Source organism: Ascaphus truei, chromosome 1 (assembly GCF_040206685.1).
Source record: "Ascaphus truei isolate aAscTru1 chromosome 1, aAscTru1.hap1, whole genome shotgun sequence".
In the NCBI taxonomy this organism is placed as follows: Eukaryota; Metazoa; Chordata; class Amphibia; order Anura; family Ascaphidae; genus Ascaphus; species Ascaphus truei.
Genome location: NC_134483.1, coordinates 150082895 through 150103251, shown reverse-complemented (window position 1 = coordinate 150103251; position 20357 = coordinate 150082895). Strand labels below are relative to the sequence as shown.

The 20357-nt window shown below is 41.8% G+C and overlaps 1 protein-coding gene across 6 annotated transcripts in view; it reads right to left on the bottom strand.

Moving 5' to 3' along the window:
- The window catches only part of NFIB (nuclear factor I B), a 455016-nt gene that overhangs the window by 265066 nt on the left and 169593 nt on the right, over positions 1–20357 (bottom strand). The window contains exon 1 of one of the 6 annotated variants that reach the window (XM_075595974.1): positions 6256–6883. The exons of the other annotated variants lie outside the window; for them this stretch is intronic. Within the exon in view, the coding sequence (XP_075452089.1) occupies positions 6256–6273 (18 nt within the window). The 5' untranslated portion in view covers positions 6274–6883. Of the gene's footprint in view, positions 1–6255; positions 6884–20357 lie in introns of those variants that run through there. 6 annotated transcript variants of the gene reach the window in all.

The following is a 20357-nucleotide window of genomic DNA, read 5'->3' as shown; positions in this document are numbered from 1 at the left end:
GCCATCTCCTATAACCTTTTAGCTACCAGGGCATTTTCTACATCGAAGTATTACCCTGAGGAAGGTCCCTCTGCGAGGACCGAAACGTTGGTGTTTTGATGTACCACTTTCACTAAAACACTTTTTTCTACACTACTCTGTTGTGTGCTATTCCCGGATTACACAGTATCGTATTTTTATATTATCCTTATGGGACATGCAATAGCAAACTATCTCTTTATTTATGGGAGTGCCACACACACACACATATAGATAGATAGATAGATAGATAGATAGATAGATAGATAGATAGATAGATAGATAGATAGATAGATAGATAGATATTTCACAAGAGTCTCAGGCCTGGGACATAGTAGGGTGAGCCTTGCTGAGCCGCGCTGAGCAGATGCACTTACCCCCTGCATCTGTCATCAGCGCGGCTTTAGCAGCTCACATCCAATGGGAGCGAGGGACTAGCCCCGCCTCCCGCCGCGCCTCCGTTCCGCCTCCGACCCGCCCCCAAAGCGCGCTCACTGCCTGGCCTGCCAGGACACAAAAAAATCTCCAGTTTGAGCAGACGTGGCAGAGCAGGAGCGCGGATCAGCGCGGCCCGAGGCACTATGCCCGAGGAATAACGCTTGCATCTCCTGTAACCTTTTTGCTACCTGGGCATTTTCTACATTGAAGGAAAATCTCTTCACGAGTATTTTGCAGGACAAAAATTGTCACCTTTTTGAATTTACAACATTTTGACCCCAACACTGCTGCGACCATTTTAGGCCTCGGCCAGGGTGGCGCAGAGCGGGCGGGCGCGCCCACGCTGGCCGCGATGAAACACATTGCGGCAATGTGTTGCCAGGGTGAGCAAGCGCCTGCGCCCGCTCGGCGCTTAGAACAAGCAAATTTGAATTTGCCGCTCGCAAGCGCGTCACGTGAGCGGTTCGCCCTCGTGGCTGTGCCCCCAGACGAGCGCGCACGAATTGCCCGACTGAGCAGGGTGCAGCACATGAGCGCCAGCGCGCCGTTCCCTGCCAGGCCGCAGCCTTAGGCCGAGTCCATACAAGGACAGGCCGTGCTGAGGCGTGCGGACGCTCAGCGCTAAGCCCCTGCATCCTCAATGAGGATGCCTTGAGAGGGGGCTCGCGCGAGTGTCCGCAGGCGTGCGGAGGCTTTGGAGTTTTCAGCCGAGCACCAAGCTGTTTTTCAGCGCGCTGTCGGCTGAAAACCTCCAATGAGAGTGGGGCTGCGTCAACGTCACGGCGCCGTGACGTCGACGTCAGTGCGTCGCGGGCGATTGGCCCAGCGACGTCACTGCCCCGCCTCCCTCAGTCTCCCCCCACCTCCGATCGCAGACCCTGGCTCGCCTGTATGTGCGTGGAATCGCACAGCTTCTGCAGGCGAGCCTCAGCGTCCGCGCGGTTCAGCCCGGCTCCCCCCCTCTATGGCCCGGGCCTTAGCCTCCACTGTGTAAATTCTCTCTGGAAATTTGACATATTACTTCTAATCTAGCCATTGGACACAGGTCCTAATCACTATTACATTGTACAAACTATGGGGGTGTTAGTCTGAAATGTGTATCTCCCACGTGGTTCACTTGCATTGTCTTCAGGGAGTGCAACAAGTGTGTGACAAATTCTAGGTCTGCTGAACAAGTCGTTCGGAACGTTTGCGGATGAAAATCACCATTGTAGTCTATGACGATTTTCGGACACAAACTGCCTAGAATTGCCCCATAAATCAGTGCTCTTCACCTGGCGCCCATGGGCCAATGGCGGCTTTGATGTGGCCCTTGGACTCAGCTGCTTAAGCAACTAGTATTAGCAGCAGCAGAGCGCACTTTTTCACACTAAAACTCACTTGTAGTGTCAGTTAAGGACAATGCAAATATACCAGTATACGTATACATTATATAAATACTTTAATCTTAAAAACCACTATCATTTTCAAGTCTTTCAATATATAGCTTAACTCACATAACAATTCTTTTGTGGCCCTCTTGCTCCATAAATGTTTTCTGATCTGGCCCCTTTGGAGAACTGCCCTATATGTTAAAATAAGCAATGAGAAAATGTACATACACTGAAAGGGGCTTTTGTTATTTGTGGTGGGGAGATGGTTAGAACTATTAGCCGTTTCATTTTAGTTTTTAAGCCTGATTTAATGTTCACAGCAAAAAAAAAAAAAAAAAGAAAGAAACAGATTTAACATAAACACCCCCCCACCCGTTGCCCTCCCAGTCACTTCCAAGCTCTGCTTAAAAGGGCCGGACAAGCCAGATCACTTCAAAGGAAGTTAGACTTAATCTTGTGTGTTTTGGCGCCTTTTCCCTGCCAGCTACTGTACTTAAAAAAAAAATAACTTTGTGATCTTGTCTGCCCCGACTCAAGTTCAATGGCAGCCCCCATCCAGAGCAGCAGGGGAGGGGGAGGGAGAGAGGCATGCTCAGTGCACTAATAATAATTCCGATCACACCACCTCAGCTCCTTGTGTCAAAGTAAAGAAGGGACGTCCCGCCCCCTTCAACCTGAGAGCTGCAGCACACATACAGTACACACAGGGGCTGCCGGGGAGCAGCATGTGGTACAGGGAGATATATATATATATATATATATATACATACATATACATATACACACATAACGTATATTATCACACACTAAGATTGGAAGCTCTTCGGGGCACGAACTCATTATCCTATTGTTTTATGTCTGAAGCGCCTATTCAATGATATGATAATATTATGTCATGTGTATTACTGCTGTAAAGCACTGTGTACCTGGATGGCACTCTATAAATAAAGATATTCATACATACGTACATACATATACGCACACACAGAGGAGCAGCATGTGGTGCACGGGACATATATACATATAATGTATATTATCACACGGGAGCAGCATGTGGTACAGGGAATATATATATGTATGTACAGTATCACACTGGAGGAGCATGTGGTTCAGGGGATATATATTATATATATATATATATATATATATATATATATATATACACACATACTGTAACATATATTATCATACAGGGGAGCTGCATGTGGAGCTAAAAGCATACACATATGAATATCTACTACATTTTATATATACAGATGTGCAAAATATATAGAAGTACACATGCACTCAAAAATTAAAGACCCTTGCGGGTGCTGAAACCTAATGGTCAAATGCCAGCCCTCCAGAATAGTGGTTTGGGATTCCTAGTCTTTTTGATTCATATTCTGTAAACAGATGTAGCAAGGGTTATTGCTCGTGCTGGTGAGCTATGATGGGTTAGTCTGGGTTATCCCTGCTAGGAACCCTATGGAAACTCTGTGATATTCTGTGTTATAACGCGCTAGTCTGCAGTAGGTAAAATAAAACAGGCTACAACGGTATCATCATACAGGGAGAATATACCTTATACACAGTGCTCAAAGTGCCTTCAAATACTGCGGTACCGTGCCTGATTTCAATCAATTCTCTTTTAACATTGGGGATAAGCTTTCATTCCCTCTTTTTATATCTGTGACTCTAAAAACAGACAAATACCCTGCCTACTACAACACTTCCACCACTTATAGCTTATCTCATAAAACATCACATGGGGAAGGAGCATGTATACATATAACACGATCCAGCATATTCAATATATTAACATGCATACAGTATAAATACCCATAGAAATATGTGACATCATGTATAGATTATTATCCAGGGGAGCAGCATGGACAGAAATACACACGGAAACATGTAGCATCAAGTTATATACTATGATACAGAGGAGTGCATGGGCAGGGAGTATACTGTTCTTAGAGAAATATGTAGCAGAATTTCTATATAATCATATGGGAGTAGCATGTTATGAAGGAGACATGCATGCGCAAATAGATCAATAAATATATGTATTGTCATTCAGGAAGAAGAGGGCAGAGTACGTAGATATATGTATACGCAGATATATGTATACGCAGATATATGTAACCTAACATATATTATACAAGAAACAGTATATCGAGCAAGGGACAAGGCCATATAAACACAAAGGAATGCAGATAAACGTGTACATTAACTAACAGGGAGGAAGGAGCGTGTGCAGCAGCGGATATATATATATATATATATATATATATATATATATATATATATATATATAGACCATACGATACCGGTTGCAACACGACATCAAGGGACAGCACGCAGGTAAGTAAATCAAAAATGTTCTATATTTGATAGAAGACACAAAAAACGACGTTTCGGTCCCCCAGTGGGACCTTTCTCAAGGTGGTGCAAATATAGAACATTTTTGATTTACTTACCTGCGTGCTGTCCCTTGATGTCGTGTTGCAACCGGTATCGTATGGTCTGTTATTACTTTATGGGATAAGCACCAAAACTTATTTACTTGCATATGGTGTGCCGATATATATATCTATATATATCTATATATATATATATATATATATATATATATATATATATAAAAAAAACACACAACCATGCACCATCATTATAATGTATAATATAATATGGGGGTAGTACCTTGGACACATTTACTATAGAAAATAAATGCTGATCAACATGCAGTGCAACAATGTCAAACAGGTGAGCAGCGGGCATTCATACAGACAAGAATATACCCATAAACCGAAATATAAACACATACTGTATGGTACATGTACAGTACATGGAGGCCAGAGAATGTACAGTATATGCAAAAATGGCCTGTACCATAACTGATTTATTAACTGACACACAGGGGAGCAACATGGGTATGTGGGACATTCACACACCCGGGGGCATGGGAACAGGAAATAGCAGACATAAGTCAGTGCATCCAGATGTAACACACACACACACACACACACACACACACAGGGGGATGTCTCTCTGTTGCAAAATCGGTGCAATTCCAGTATCACCAAAATCCCCAGATGTATCCAAGCAACAGAAATATCAATGAATGCAGTGGTTTGTATTTATTTGTTTGTTAAATCTGGTGCCTGGTTACTTTTCAACAGTGTTTTTCAGAAGGGACAGGAAAAAATATAATCTCAAGTATATTGACTGACAGTGGTCTGTTATCACACTGCGGCTACTTATACAGGTATGGACAAGAGACAGGACACACCTTACCAGGGGAACAACACACACAAGTGTATAGCAGTACAGGCAGGTGTAAACAAACTTGCAGTAGATAAACAAGAATATACATTCAAGTCCATGCACACAACATGAAACAGTCACACTGGGCTGATGAAAACAAAATCCTTCCTTACATGGAGAGAAGAATATGTTTGTGACTGTGTATCTGTGACATGCATGCACATAAGGTGATCAAATTGGGACAGCAGCACAAAACCACACAAACTGTCCTGGAGATATGAAACACAGAGGAAGAATTGTATGCAGGAAATAATTACCCCCCTCTGTACCCCAAACTCAGCCAGAGTGGGGGAAAGCAAGAAACTAATTAAGTCATGCAGAAATCTCCTAAACGCATTACTGCAATGTGTAGTTTTCAGTTCATAGCCCACACTGTACATATTCAGTGTGTGCAGAATACATATACACAAACTGTCAATACCATAATCCAATCCATGTTGATATGTCCAGTGACACCAAATCGCTAAACCAAAGTGCAGTAAAGGTAATGGGAAAAACAGAGAGGACTAATGCAACCTACTAATGAAAAGATCTCATTACAATCTGCACTTATGCCTTGCAGCGTTTCAACTGCTAGGTGTCTGCCAGAAAGAAGAAGAAAAAAAGTTGCAAGTAGGAAAGGTGCCAAGTTCAGCAGTCTTGGACGCAAGCTCCATCCACTGATTGCTGGCAGAGACGTGTGACCCAGATCCAGATGCTGCCAAAAAAGCAAAGGCAGACAACCGGCACATCTAGCTCATCCCACAACAGGACATGTCACTGAAATATTTAGGAGGAATGGATAATACAGGGATTTGAAGAACCCCAACACAGAGATCAACATGTTCTCCAAACCAACACTAATGCACCAAGACCTGCAAAATGCACTTAACAATGGCTACTATCTGCATGTCCTAATCAGGGCCAACACACAAATCCGGGTCACCTTGCCTTATATACACCACGATCGGTGACTTTTCCTAGCCAGGGCTATCATGTCTTGATAATCATGATCTGCTAATATCAACCAAAATCTGCAAACCCTCCCCCCCCCCCCCCTCCCCGACTACAACCACGAACCAAAAAGTGAAATAAACGACAAACACCACGTGTAAAAAAATGTCTAAAGCACACATACCATTGCACTGTATTGCATTAAATTAATGGGATCCTGCAATCTGTACACAGCACAGGCTCGGTTGCTTCACATTTCTTTAGGTGACAGCTAAATTCTCTGGCAGGGGACTTTGTTTCTCTAATTTCCAGAAGTGGATATCAGTCCTATATTGTTTGATTTGTTTGTCTGTTTGTTCATAGAATGAGTATTAAGTTGTTGTTTTTTTTTATAAATACATGTATTATTATTATTATTTTTTCCCCTCCCCTATAAAAAAAAAAAAAAAAAAAAAGGAGCAGAACCGGAAGAGAATATCTTGGCAGAGGAGACAGGGCGGTAAAGTCAAAGTGCAGGCAGCCCTGTGAGTCTGTGCCTGGCTTCACTTCCAGTCCTGCTTGCTCTCTGAGTTGCACTTCTGGAAGGTGGCTGCGCTGGGCTGACTTGAACGCGGTCCAGGAGAGGCTGATCCCGTTGTTTTTTTTTTTTTTTGGAGCTGGGCTGGTCTGTGAGTGCTGTTGGCAGGGGATTTTTTCCCTCTCTTTCCCCTGTGTGTCTCTGGCCCCCCTGTCAGTCTGGCTCTGCTCTGCACATCAGGCAGCTCATACCACGGCTCTGCACTTGGACGAGTTCCACCTCTTGCTGATTGGACAGGAAGGCGGCGGCTCCCTATTTTTTACCCTTCCCAACTTCTCTCCTCCTCTCCCCCCCCCCCCTCCTTTCCCCAGCTGCCACAGCCCTCCTACCTTCTTCTACAAGCACTCCCCCTCCACCCTTCCCACTGTCAGCCTCCTTCCGCAGTCACTCCCCTCCTGCACATATTGCATTCCTGCTCTCCTTCTGCAATAGTTTCCTTCAACCCAGTGCCTGTTCAACCCCCTTTCTTTCTTTCCCTCCCATCCTTCCCCACTTTCTCACTTTATTTCTTATTATCCTGCAGCCACTCAACGATTTGCACGTATTCTCATCGTTTTCATGCAAAAAAAAAACCCTCTTTTTTTTTCTTTTCCCACAAGATTCTCTTTTATTCTACAATCATTCCCTTCTTTCTATCATAAAATGCAAAATCCAAGCGTTACTGACATCATATTTGAGCCAACTGGACAAATCATGTGCTACTTATAACAGCATATATCATTTACTTTATTCACCTATGGTTTTTTTTTTTTTTTTTTAACTTAAAAAATGTATTCATTAAGACATGGTTTAATCAGCCCAATAATGTTTGTATTGTCCCCTGCTGGGGTTTGGTTGCTTTACACAGACCATGGCCTGATTATTTGATGATAACGAAAATCCTGCAGTGCTCTATTGCCCCCATTGCCCATATTTATAAAAGGGCTCTTGAAGCTGACTTTTGGGAATTTGTGGTTAATTTCCCCGTGCAATTGACTACAAAATTACATTTTGCGGTTGACAACAATGTTCTCCTTTCTACTACTTTTGCCTCTCCTCTTCCTGCAAAAAATAATAACCCCTCCCCACCCCCGTCTCAACTTTCCCCCACTGTACCCTTCTGCTCTGTCCCCCTCCCCATCACCAACCGTGGGAAGCTCGGCTCTTCGCTTCCTCCTGGTGGCTGCTAGGGATAGACAAGGGGGAGGGGGAGGGGGGGGGGAAGAGGTTTTGCTTGGGACATAGTGCATAGTGATAGTGTGAAGTAGCCAGCCCAAAGAAAAGGGAGGAGGGAAGGGGGGGAGGCGAGAAGCTGTTCTACATATTTATGAGCAGACAACCAATAGCACAGAGAGAGAAAGAGAGAATAAGTGTACAACAAGAAGTCTAGTCTGCTGAGAGACCCAGACAGGTCAAAGGACCCTGAAATCAGCACATGATGCCAATTGAATCAGTTCTTTTTTTTTTTTTACAGAATGTGTCTGGCACATCAGTCTCTGTTGCTGTGTGTGCTGCACATGAATACACACCCTGGTGTATTAAGTATGGACTATTTAGTGGAATGGATCATTTCTGACAGCTATAGATAAAGGCAGAGATCTGGGAAAGGTTGGAGGATATGAACAGAGATCCCTAGTAACTGCATGTTTCCGCATCCTTACATTTCTTCTTCACTAAAGTGAATCTAGGTAGAGATGCAACTAAACAATGGCAAGAGATCAAGGGGGGGGGGGGCATGTGAGGGTTGCTTTTTTCTAAGCAAACAAGTAACAGCATTCATTTGAAAACCAACTTGGCATTGGCTTTCTGCTGCTACATGGAAAGTCCCAAAAAGCAGAAATCTTTCAAGGTGCTTAAAGACTCCATAAAGATGAACATGCAATAAGCACAACGCAGGAAGACCCTTCTTTTTCTGAGACTTCGAGACTCAAAAATATTTGTGGAGCTATCCAAAAATTATAACCACTGGCCCCTTCTGTCCCCGTCTAGTGCTCCCCATTTCAGGCATGGCATTGAAAGCGATATGGGAGACGTGGATAGTGTTATTTATCTTAGAAAACACTACCTTCAGTTTTTATGATGCATGTTCATCAAAAACCTAGAATTTCCCTTTAACCATGTTTATGTCTTCAATATAACAGGCCTCTATTTGTGTTTGTTAATATATATATATATTATAGAAAAGAAAATGCCGGGTGCACCCAGAAAAAGCACCTAACCTGTCCAATAGATATACAGCAACAAGAAATCCGCATCACTTTTCAAACGATAATAATAATAATTTCTTGAAACATCAGGCAACCAATGCCACCAGAGCAACGAACGTTTCGGACCTGCACGGTCCTTTCTCAAGCTCCCAAGCTCTTTCTCTAGTAGAGCTTGAGAAGGACCGTGCAGGTCCGAAACGTTGGTTGCTCTGGTTGCCTGATGTTTCAAGAAATTATTATTGTTTGGAGAGTGCTGTGTATTTCTTGTTGCTGTGTATACAATAGAGATATGCTCACGTGTCTCGTGTGTGTGTATATATATATATATATATATATATATATATATATTATATATACAAAGAAAGCAGCAGGCACACAAAACTCAAGCAAAAAACAGATGCTTATCCCATAAAAATAATGTAGAGATAATAATTACCAGAAGGATGTCCGATAATAAGTGACAGCACACTGAGGGTTAAATCCAAAACAAAGTCTGTATTGTAGACGAGAGGCATTGCAACCGATATATATATATATATATTGTTCATTTTCACGACTGGATGGTGATCCCAGCTGCTCTGCAGCACCCTGTCTGCAAAGATAAGTAACTTTATATATTTTTGATATACCTGTTTGAGTGCATTGAACTTCTGGTTTTATATATATATATAAAACCAGAAGTTCAATGCACTCAAACAGGTATATCAAAAATATATAAAGTTACTTATCTTTGCAGACAGGGTGCTGCAGAGCAGCTGGGATCACCATCCAGTCGTGAAAATGGACAATATAAAAATACAAACTACTGTAGCACTCTCTGTAGGGTATAAATCAGGTTTTAATCCATCAAGCAGGCATAAGGGGTCAAATACAGAAAATTAAGCGACATTTTGGACCTCCCTGAGCTTGATAAAGGACCAGGAGGTCTGAAACGTCGCTTCCTTTTTTCTGTATTTGACCCCTTATGCTTGTTTGATGTATTAAAACCTGATTTATACCCTACAGAGAGTGCTACAGTATTTTATATATATATATATATATATATATATATATATATATATATACAGTGGTTGACAAATCACCAAAAAATCTACTCGCCACACTAAAAAATCTACTCGCCACCTAGTACCAAACGTGTGCTGCTTGGGCCAATATTTACTCGCCCGGGGGTTAAATCCACTCGCCCGGGGCGAGCAAATGTATAGGTTTGTCGAACACTGTATATATATATATATATATATATATATATATATATATATATATATATGTATATATATATATATATATATATATATATATATATACACACACACACACATGAGCATATTTCTATTCACAATTATTACAAGTTGGAAGTTTTTTTATTTGCTAAACTTAACCACAAAACAAACATAAATCTCATATGTTGAATATTTTGGTGGTAAAATGTGAATATTTCTTAGGCCATAAAGTTTGCTAGTGTCCTGTGTTTCAAACTGGCTAAGCCAGGGCTGGCCAACTCCAGTCTTCAATGACCACCAACAGGTTAGGTTTTCAGGATATCCCTGCTAAAGCACAGGTGGTTCAATCAGTGGCTCAGTCATAATAACTGAGCCACCTGTGCTGAAGCAGGGATATCCTGAAAACCTGTTCTGTTGATACCCCTTGAGGACTGGAGTTGGTTGTCACCCCCCCCCCTCCCCCCTGGACTAAATGATCCCGAAAGTCTGGTTAGGTAGGTTAACCCCTGCATCCTTCCACTACTAGATGCTTCTGTGACATAAATGCGTTTGACAGTCCAATGCACTGTATGGTAGATGCTAACCCTCTCAGTCTGGCACTCATACTGTATGCTTTACCATTATCTGTGATTTCTAATGCCACGGACGGTCACGTGCCATTGAAGTCTGGGATATTAGATTTAAGAATTTAAAAAAAACAACATCACTATATCTAGAGCACATTGAATTGTTGGCAAAGCTTATTGAAAGCAAAACAGAATACTGTACCCAATAAGGGCCTTTACATGTTGTATAGCAATCTAGATCGATCGATCTGTCTGTTGAAATGCTAAACAATGGGAACTTTTGTGAACAGCAGCAAGCGTCGGAGACAAATTCACAAAGCATTCAAAGTCAAGGTGCAAGATCATGTGACTGGTTTACATGCTACAATTTTCTCTCAATTCTGGCAAAAATAGCGACATTGCTGTTGGAATTCCGCCAAAATTGACGACATTCGGAGGAATAGGAAAAATCGCGAAAAAATTCCCGAGGTAAATCTAAAGACATTCACACATTTCCAGTGTCTACCATATCACCTTATACACAATCGTCTCCTACGTTTCAAATCTCAAGAACGGTTGAGTTGAGTTTAACCATCAGGGGTTTTCCTTGAGACCTGTGCCAATGAGCAAAAATGAAACCCCAGCCCTGCATTGTGCAATCGAAGGCTGTGGCCAGGCAGGGGGCGAGTGCACTGGCGCTCATGCGCGGTGACGTCACGCTCCCTGCTCGGGCGGGAGATTTGTGGCCCGGCTAGGTGAGCACGCGAGGGCGCGATTCGGGAGGGGCGAGGCCATGACGTCACGGAGCAGGTTCGCCCCCATTGGTCGAACCGCTCACGTGACGCGCTTGTGGACGACAAATTCAAATTTTCTTGCTCTGCAAGCAGCTAAGCGCCGAGCGGGCGCTTGCTCACGCTGGCCACACACATTGCCTCAATGTGTTTCATAGCGACCAGCGTGAGCGCGCCTGCCCGCTCAGCGCCACCCTGGCCGAGGCCTAATTATACACTGGAACTTCTCTGTTTCATGTAGTTGTATTACTATTAGCTAACAGAATGTCCACAGCTGAACGTTCCATTGTTTTTGTCATCCTTCCACTGATAAAAGCTCAGAACCAAAAAGTAATGTAGCTATAACAGCTGGCAAAATAAGAACATACAGTACTTACTGTATGTATACATTTTGATTATGTGGTTTGTGTGTGAATACGTTAAATGTTTACATTCTGAAAGTATTTTTAAATATACAAATTAGGGGCCATTCAATCAATGATCAAAATATTACATTCTTAACTGTCTGATGAACTTAAGTAACATCACAAGTTTTAGGTTGTGCATAGCAGACAGATGAACTTTTGTACACATGTTTAGAAACGATGTCATGTATTAAATTTGACAGCATGACTTAAGAAAGCTGCCAGGCATATAAAGTCTGATGCAACTAGTATTCAATTTGGTCTGTTCAACATTTTTTTTTTTACTTTCAACATATTTTTGTGCTCACCATTATTTTCTTGCACTCTTGTAATAATAAAAAGGATCTAGTTTTTATTACCAAATGTAGGTTAGGTAAGCTAATGCACATGGAGATGTATTAGTTCCCTTTGTTCACACAGTGAATATTTTTGCTAAGAACATTTTTATGTACGTTCATATTAATGGAAGTAAAAGTAGATGATTGATGCCGTGAAATATTATACACAACGGTATTTTTAAATTGTAGAGTCTCCATTACAAATGCTTTAGAGGATTTTTGCAATCTTGGTGTAATATGTTTGATGCTATGAAAGGTTATGAACTCTTGTATCTGTTTGTGAATTGTTAATACACATTTTTCTTCGCTGTTGGTTTGATTGAGGTAAATATGATGTCATAATTAGCCAACTAGATAAACGTGGGCAATACGTATCAGGTAAGATTTGAGTTACACATAATTTGGTGACTATAAAAACTTTTATTTTCCAAGAAACCAAATAAGTATTGGTTTATTTATTTTTTAAATAGACCAGTGTAAGTATTTAAAATCATTTTTCATTTCAACATTTTTATAATCAAGTCTGATACTTTTCACTTAAGCCTACATTTACTATATTTCCATGTTGGTGCTTTAAAAATGTTGTTTCTAAAATATTGGGATTGCAGTGATATTTGTTCATGACTCCGCCATATGTATACAACAGACGACAGAGAAGCCCAATGCTACATCCAACATTACAGAAATACACAGTAAAATACTTATATATTCTCTTCAAAAAGGGTCATTAAGTTTAACCCTTTGGCCAAAGCATTGTAAGCTTGCGAGCCACGACAAGGCAGACACCCGTTCGCAAGTCCTAACACTACCAGATAAAATACTAATATACCTCTATTAGGATTAAAATTCTCATTTACCTCTATTAGGAGGGAGAAAGACCACATTGGATCTATATGAAATGAAAGGACCTACTAACTTGGGAAGTGGGGAGGGGCGGGCTTAAAACCTGGGAAGGAGGAGCCACTAACCTGCAAACAGCTGAAACAGCTTAGAATAGGTTAACAAAACACAAAACCCCAGCAAGCTTTTAATCCTAAAAGAGGTATATTAGTAGTTTATCTGGTAGTGTTAGGACTTCCGAACGGGTGTCTGCCTTGTCGTGGCTCGCAAGCTTACAACGCTTTGGCCAAAGGGTTAAACTAAATGACCCTTTTTCAAGAGAATATATAAGTATTTTACTGTGTATTTCTGTCATGTTGGATGTAGTATTGGGCTTCTCTGTCGTCTGTTGTATACATATGCCACGCTCAATAGCACTCCTTGTTGACACACATACATATATATATTTTGTGGGGGCTCAGACGTTCCCAAAAAGAGCTTGCTGGGGTTGTGTGTTTTGTGTTTGTGTTTCTCCGCCATATTTACTAAGAATGACGGAATCAGAAGTGGGTTGCGATATTCAATCTCATTTGCATAAACAAAAAAGCGATACAAATAAGTGTTAACCCATAGCAATCGCGTTAATCAGCACCAGCGATGCAATTGTGTGTGGGTTGGGGGAAGAAAATACACTTTCTACCATAAGGTCATAGGCCTTATAACAAAACCCTATGGCAGAAAATAATTGAATTTCTTTGATGTCTGAGGCTAGCAATGGTACAGTATGTAATAGGCACTATAGACATAGGCACGATAAGACTGGCCAACCTAGAATGGATAATACAAATATATAATATTAACAATGTGCTACTGATTCATATTTTAACTCATGTAAACAATTGTGATATATTGTCTTCAGGCAGCAAAAGGATTAACATAAATAAAGACACTAAAAATAAAACACAAAAAGCATTATATCCATATGTGCACATTTTACGCCATTAGTAGCCTGAGTAGACAACTAGTTATGGGTTGAGCATGACTAGCTGGCAAGTTGGGTTGCTAACGAGTTAAAATATGAATCAGTAGCACATTGTTAATATTATATATTTGTATCATCCATTCTAGGTTGGCCAGTCTTATCGTGCCTATGTCTATAGTGCCTATTACATACTGTACATCGGCATAATCGGCCTGACGTTAGCCTGGAGTAGGTGATACAAATTGGCGATTTGTTTTGGGTGACATCCCGATATTGCCAGGTTTCAGTGCTTAGTAGACGGTAATGTATGTGAATAGAAAATCTACAATTAATTCTTTATTGACATGCTTGTTTTTGCGACGCTGTCGTTACGTTTAAGTTCTTACATATGTAATCAGGAAGGGCATACTTATATTTGCATGCTAATTAGTGATACTAGCTGTGATCAAATGCGAGTTATCGATGTGTTATGTGAAGCGTTAAACACGGCAGTAAAAATTACTACAAACATTTCTCTACCATAGTTATATCATTATGGAAGGTTGGTAAATATACGCCTTAGAGTAGTGACTATGAGGAAATAAGATGCTGTTTATCACGTTTGTTTTTCCTCTTAACATGCAATAGGACAAACATAGAAGGGAAGGGAACTAAGGCAACTCCCAAGTTTCAGTTTACATTTCTTACATACATTTGCAAGACAATTAAAAAAAAACTAATTAGGTATACTTGTTGGATTTTTAAGAAAGCATTAATCACCAGGATTTAGCCTATTTAGTATATCGCTGTCATTTTGTCTTTTAATTCTAAGTGGCTCTGCACATGAGTGAAATGCAATCATCATGTATTAGTAATGAAATAATAAATATCACTTTGACTTGTATTAGTGGAATAATTGTCCCTTATTTTAACAGTCTAACATTGGGCTTATTAATAATTATACTGCTGTTCTAGTAGCTGCTAATGATCATGCTTATAGTTGATATATAGCCATTCTCTGTTACAGTATTATGTCAAATTTCTTAGTGCCATGGTATAAAGAAGACGATGTAAAAATAAGATAATTTGGGAGAAAAAACTGGTAAACATCTAATTTTTTCCAATTGTTACCTGTGTACAGCAACTTCAGATCTAAGAAGTTACAGAGAAGTTACATGATGCACTTTTTGTAATGGGATGTATCCAATTTTGTATCTTTATGCGTTCTTTTTTTATCCTTTCCATACATGCTGCAGGACTTGGAGTGGCTTTAAACTCTGACTTAAATATTTGCACCAGAAAAGGTGTTTTATATATTCTTCGTTTGCCGTTTTCAGAGTGTTGTTAGGTGAGAAAGACGTTGGGTAACAGCAAATCTCCCTATAAAATGGTATGTATATATGTATGTCTTTATTTATATAGCGCCATTAAAGTACATAGCGCTTCACAGTAGTAATACATGTGACAATCATATCAATAACAAATAATACAAATAACAGATCATGGGAATAAGTGCTTCAGAAATAAAAGTAACATAACGGAAGAAGAGTCCCTGCTCCGAAGAGCTTACAATCTAATTGGTAGGTAGGAAGAACGTACAGAGACAGTAGGAGGGCTTTTTGGTAAGTGCGTCTGCAGGGGGCCAAGCTTTATGTATCATGTGTATAGTATTAACCACGGTGCTACTCAAATGCTTCTTTAAGCAAATGTGTTCTAAGGTGGGTCTTAAAGGTGGATAGAGTGGGTGCTAGTGGGGTATTGAGGGGAAGGGCATTCCAGAGGTGTGGGGCAGTCAGTGAGAAAACTTTAAGGCGGGAGAGGGCTTTAGATATCAAGAGAGAAGACATCCCTGAGCAGAACGCAAGAGTTGGAATGGTGCATAACGAGAAATTAGGGCTGAGATCTAAGGAGGGGCAGAAGAGTGTAAAGCTTTAAAAGTGAGGAGGAGAATTGAGTGCGAGATGCAGGATTTGATAGGAAGCCAGGAGAGTAATTTCAGCACAGGAGACACTGAGACAGATTTAGGAAAGAGTAGAGTGATTCTGGCAGCAGCGTTTAGGATAGATTGTAGGGGAGACAGGTGAGAGGCAGGAAGGCCGAACAGCAGGTGGTTACAGTAATCAACAGGAGAGAATGAGGGCCTGAGTCAAAGTTTTAGCAGTTGAGCAACAGAGGAAAGGACGTATCTTTGTAATATTGCGGAGGAAAAAGCGACAGGTTTTAGAGACGTTTTGAATGTGAGAGGAGAATGTGAGAGAGGAGTCGAGTGTGACCCCTAGGCATCGTGCTACAGGGTGAATGATAGTACTTCCAACAGTAATGTGGAAGGAGGCAGTAGGGACAGGTTTGGGAGGAAGTGTGAGGCGCTCTATTTTTGCCATGTTAAGTTTAAGTCGGCGGAGGGCCATCCAGGATGATATCGCAGAGAGACATTCAGAAACTTTAGTCTGTACAGCAGGTGTAAGGTCAGGGGTTGAAAAGTAAATTTGAGTGTCGTCAGCATAGAGGTGATATTTAAACCCAAGAGATGTGATTAGGTCACCTAGAGAAAGTGTGTACAGAGAAAAGAGAAGAGGTTCCAGGACAGAGCCATGGGGTACCCCCACAGAGAGATCTATAGAGGAGAAGGAGGTGTTAGGAGAAGGAGTGTCTCAGTGAGTAAAGACGCTGACTGACCCTGAGTTTGAAGCAGGGGAACCTGGTTCAATTCCCGGTGTCGGCTCCTTGTGACCTTGGGCAAGTCACTTTATTTCCCTGTGCCTCAAGCACCAAAAACATAGATTGTAAGCTCCACAGGGCAGGGACCTGTGCCTGCAAAATGTCTCTGTAAAGCGCTATGTAAAACTAGCAGCGCTATACATGTAGGTTTGTTCAGCCTGACAGAGGGCAGAGTTGAAACTGGATAGCATACATTTGTAGTGAAGGAAGTCTGCAAGATTGTGAGACTTCCTCCAGAGGCATTCAGGGGAACGAGTGAAGGAACGCAGCATGCGCGTGTGGAAATTTAGCCAGGGTCTAGGGTTAGAAGGGCGAGGATGGCAGAGAGAAAGCGGGGCATGTACATCAAGAGAGGAGGATAAGGCAGAGTTGTAGTTCCTGACCAGGTTGTCAGGGTCTGGAGCAGAACTGAGAGAGAGGGAGGAGCGTAAAGGGGAATAAAAGGCTGGTAGGTTAATAGAGTACAGGTTTCTGCAGAAACAAGATGGATATGGAGTTGGAGGAGGAGAAGGGGAGAAGTGAGAGAGAGAAAATGAGATCAGGTGATGGTCAGAGAGAGGAAAGGGGGAAATGGAGAAATCAGAGAGAGGAAAGTTTTTAGTGAAAACCAGGTCTAGGTAGTGGTCATCCTTTTGGGTGCTGGCTGCAGTCCACTGTTGAAGGCCAAAAGAAGAGGTTTGAGAGAGAAAGCGGGAAGCCCAAGGGAGAGAGGGGTCATCAGTGTGGCAGTTAAAATCTCCAAGGAGAAGAACAGGGGAGTCTGAGGAGAAAAAGAAAGAGAGCCAGTATTCAAAGTGAGAGAGAAAGGCAGAAGGGGGATGGGTAGAGGTAGGAGGGCGATAGATGACCGCCATGTGGACAGGGAGAGGAGAGAAGATCTGGACAGTGTGTGCCTCAAAGGAGGGAAAAGCAAGATAGGAAAGAGAGCCCCACGCCTCCACCCCTGCCATCAGGGCGCGGAGTGTGGGAGAAAGAAAGGCCACCATAAGAGAGGGCATCTTCCAGAGCAGAGTCAGACTGAGTGAGCCAGGTCTCAGTTATAGCAAATAGGAGCAGAGAGTGAGTGAGAAAGAAGTCATGCACAGAGAGGAACTTGTTAGAAAGGGAGCGAGCATTCCAAAGGGCACAGGAGAAAGGGAGAGAGGAGGGAGGGTGGCAGGGGATGGGTATGAGGTTGGAGGGGTTGACACCAGGAGGAGTAGAGGTTGCATTTGGCAGGCGAGGACGAGAGCACTTAGGAATAAGGCAGGGACTAGGATTGGGAGAGATATCCCCAGAAGCATGGAGGAGAAGCATGGGTAGAAAGAGAATATATGAGGAGGATTTGTAGGGGTGTGTTTTAGTGCAGGGGGTATAGCTGTGTAGTGACCGAGGGCGCAGGTAAGAAAGTACTGTAGTTAATATGAACTGAGAATTGGCGAAGAAAGGAGAGATGGAGATATATGAATAGAGTTGGAGACATGAGGCTGGTAGAAAGACGTGCATAATTTGAAAAGAAGTGAGGCCATAGTAAATATAAATAGCAAAGGTGGCATCACAGCAATAGTAAAGTGCTGAGATGTGCAGTCTGGGATAGGTAAGATCCTCCTTTCCAGCGTAGATCAAACTCAGGAATCAGGGCCAGTAGGTGTTGTCCACTTGTTCACTCCTTTTGCGTCCCTTTTAAACTCCAGCACTGCATGCTACTTAAAAGGGACTACTTTAAATATGGCCTGCTTTAAAATCGAGCTGCAAGACAGCATACGGCCGCTGTGGTTTTAGTTATATAGCTCTAAAATGTCACCTGACTGAATCTAGTTCAAGCCAGCCACCTTAATTAGTACATGTGAGGCACATTAAAACAGATGTTTTTTCTAAACAGGGTGTTTTCCTACCTAAGTGTTAAAGCTGAATATAAGGGGTCAAGTGGTGAATTGGAGACAGGATACAAATAAGGGATTTACCTAGGATTGTTACAAGATGCATTTACTAAAATATGCACATCAAGGGGTGAATTAGAGACAGGATACAAATATGGGATTTGCCTGAGAAGAGAAGAAGAAGATGACCTGTTAGGGTAAGAGATCCTCCCTTTTAAAATCCAGCACTGCATGCTACTTAAAATGGGATACTTTAAATATGGCCTGATATCACTCTGTTTAGCTCTTGTACACGTTCTGTATTACAAGAGATTGGAGCAATGAGGTGTCTTTACTCTTTTTTTTTTTTTTTTTTTCAAATTTTTTTTATTGGGTAATTACATGAATACAGACATACATGTGGTTATTTTACTACCCAATGCAATACAACATTTTCTAACTTTTCTGGGAGGTGGGCATATTGAAATGCCCAGAAAATGGGGTCTCCCAAGGAGGGGGAGACTACAGCTAGTAAGGAAGAGGAGAGGGAAAGAGGGGGGGGGAGGGGGAGGGGTGTGAGGTTGGTGGACTTTTGCCCCCGGCGATCGGCCCTCAGCTTGTTGTTTTTGACTTTACCCGTGACAGTAGTCTGTCATTAGTTTGGGATGTTAGCGTGTTGGAGGATAGTATTGTCCTGTAGCGTTAACCAAGGTTCCCATATCTCATAAAATGGGTTAGATCTCTGTTTTAGAAAGGCAGTGAGCTTCTCCATCTGCATCACCTCGTTAATTCTTTTTTTAATCATTCCCTTAGAGGGGGGGCAAACCTTCTTCCACGAGGCCGCAACTGTGTCTTTACTCTTAAATTGCACAAGATAGGATTTTAAGGAATCATTGGGGAGCAATGTTGTTCAGTGTCAAAGGTCCTAGATTGGACCAAAACATTGATGATTTTTAACTAATAAATAGTTTATTTTTGTATTGAGAATCCTGGATTGTCTTCATCTTTTGGGTTATACAGTGTCACAAGAGACAGATGCACAAATTAAGCAATTTAAAGGATTATGGGCCTCATGCAGAGAGCAGCGCTATTTCAAATCTCGCCATTTTTGGGGGAAATTCACGCAGAAAACTGCCGAAAATGGCGAGTTACGGAAAACGCGCCATTTTTTTTTTCTATTTCAAAATCTCGCCGCGCGGCTGGCGAGAACCTACATCTCGCCAGTTTTCAAAATATCCTAATTCAGAGAGGCGCGAACGGCATCTAGCGGCTGTTCGCGCCAAGAAAATGGCGCGATTTTCTACTATTTGCCTCGCCAAGAAAAGTTGGCAAGTAGATGGAGCTCGCCGCCTATAGGAAAGTGGAAAAAAAATGCGCGATTTTTTTTTAACACATTTCTGGAGCACGCATCTCTCCAATTCAAACTCGCCACACGCATTAATGCCAAACATTGCAGAATTCGCACATTTCTGCATATGGAGAATAAAACTCTCCAAAAAAGCTACTTTTTATTAAACTCGCCAATTTTTAAATTCGCTGCTCTCTGCATGAGGCCCTATGTATGAAGCACATTGATATCAGATTAATGAGATATACAGATGTAGCCAACGTTCTTGCACCTGTTAACATATCGTTGTAAAAAAAAAAAAAAACATCTAAAGTGATATCGGGCAGCACATCATTTTGCTCACGTCAACATTTGTTTGAATGACGCTGCTTCAAATCTCGAGTTTAATAACGGCCCAACTTTGACACAGAGTGTAGCGTTGATGGGGCAATTACGTTCACTACATAGTAGTATTGTTTTGCAGCAAATTGGTGCTTCACAGATGTCCAGAATCTTGCAAAAATAAGCGTCTATAAAATAAAGAAGATTCAAAGTGTGCAAT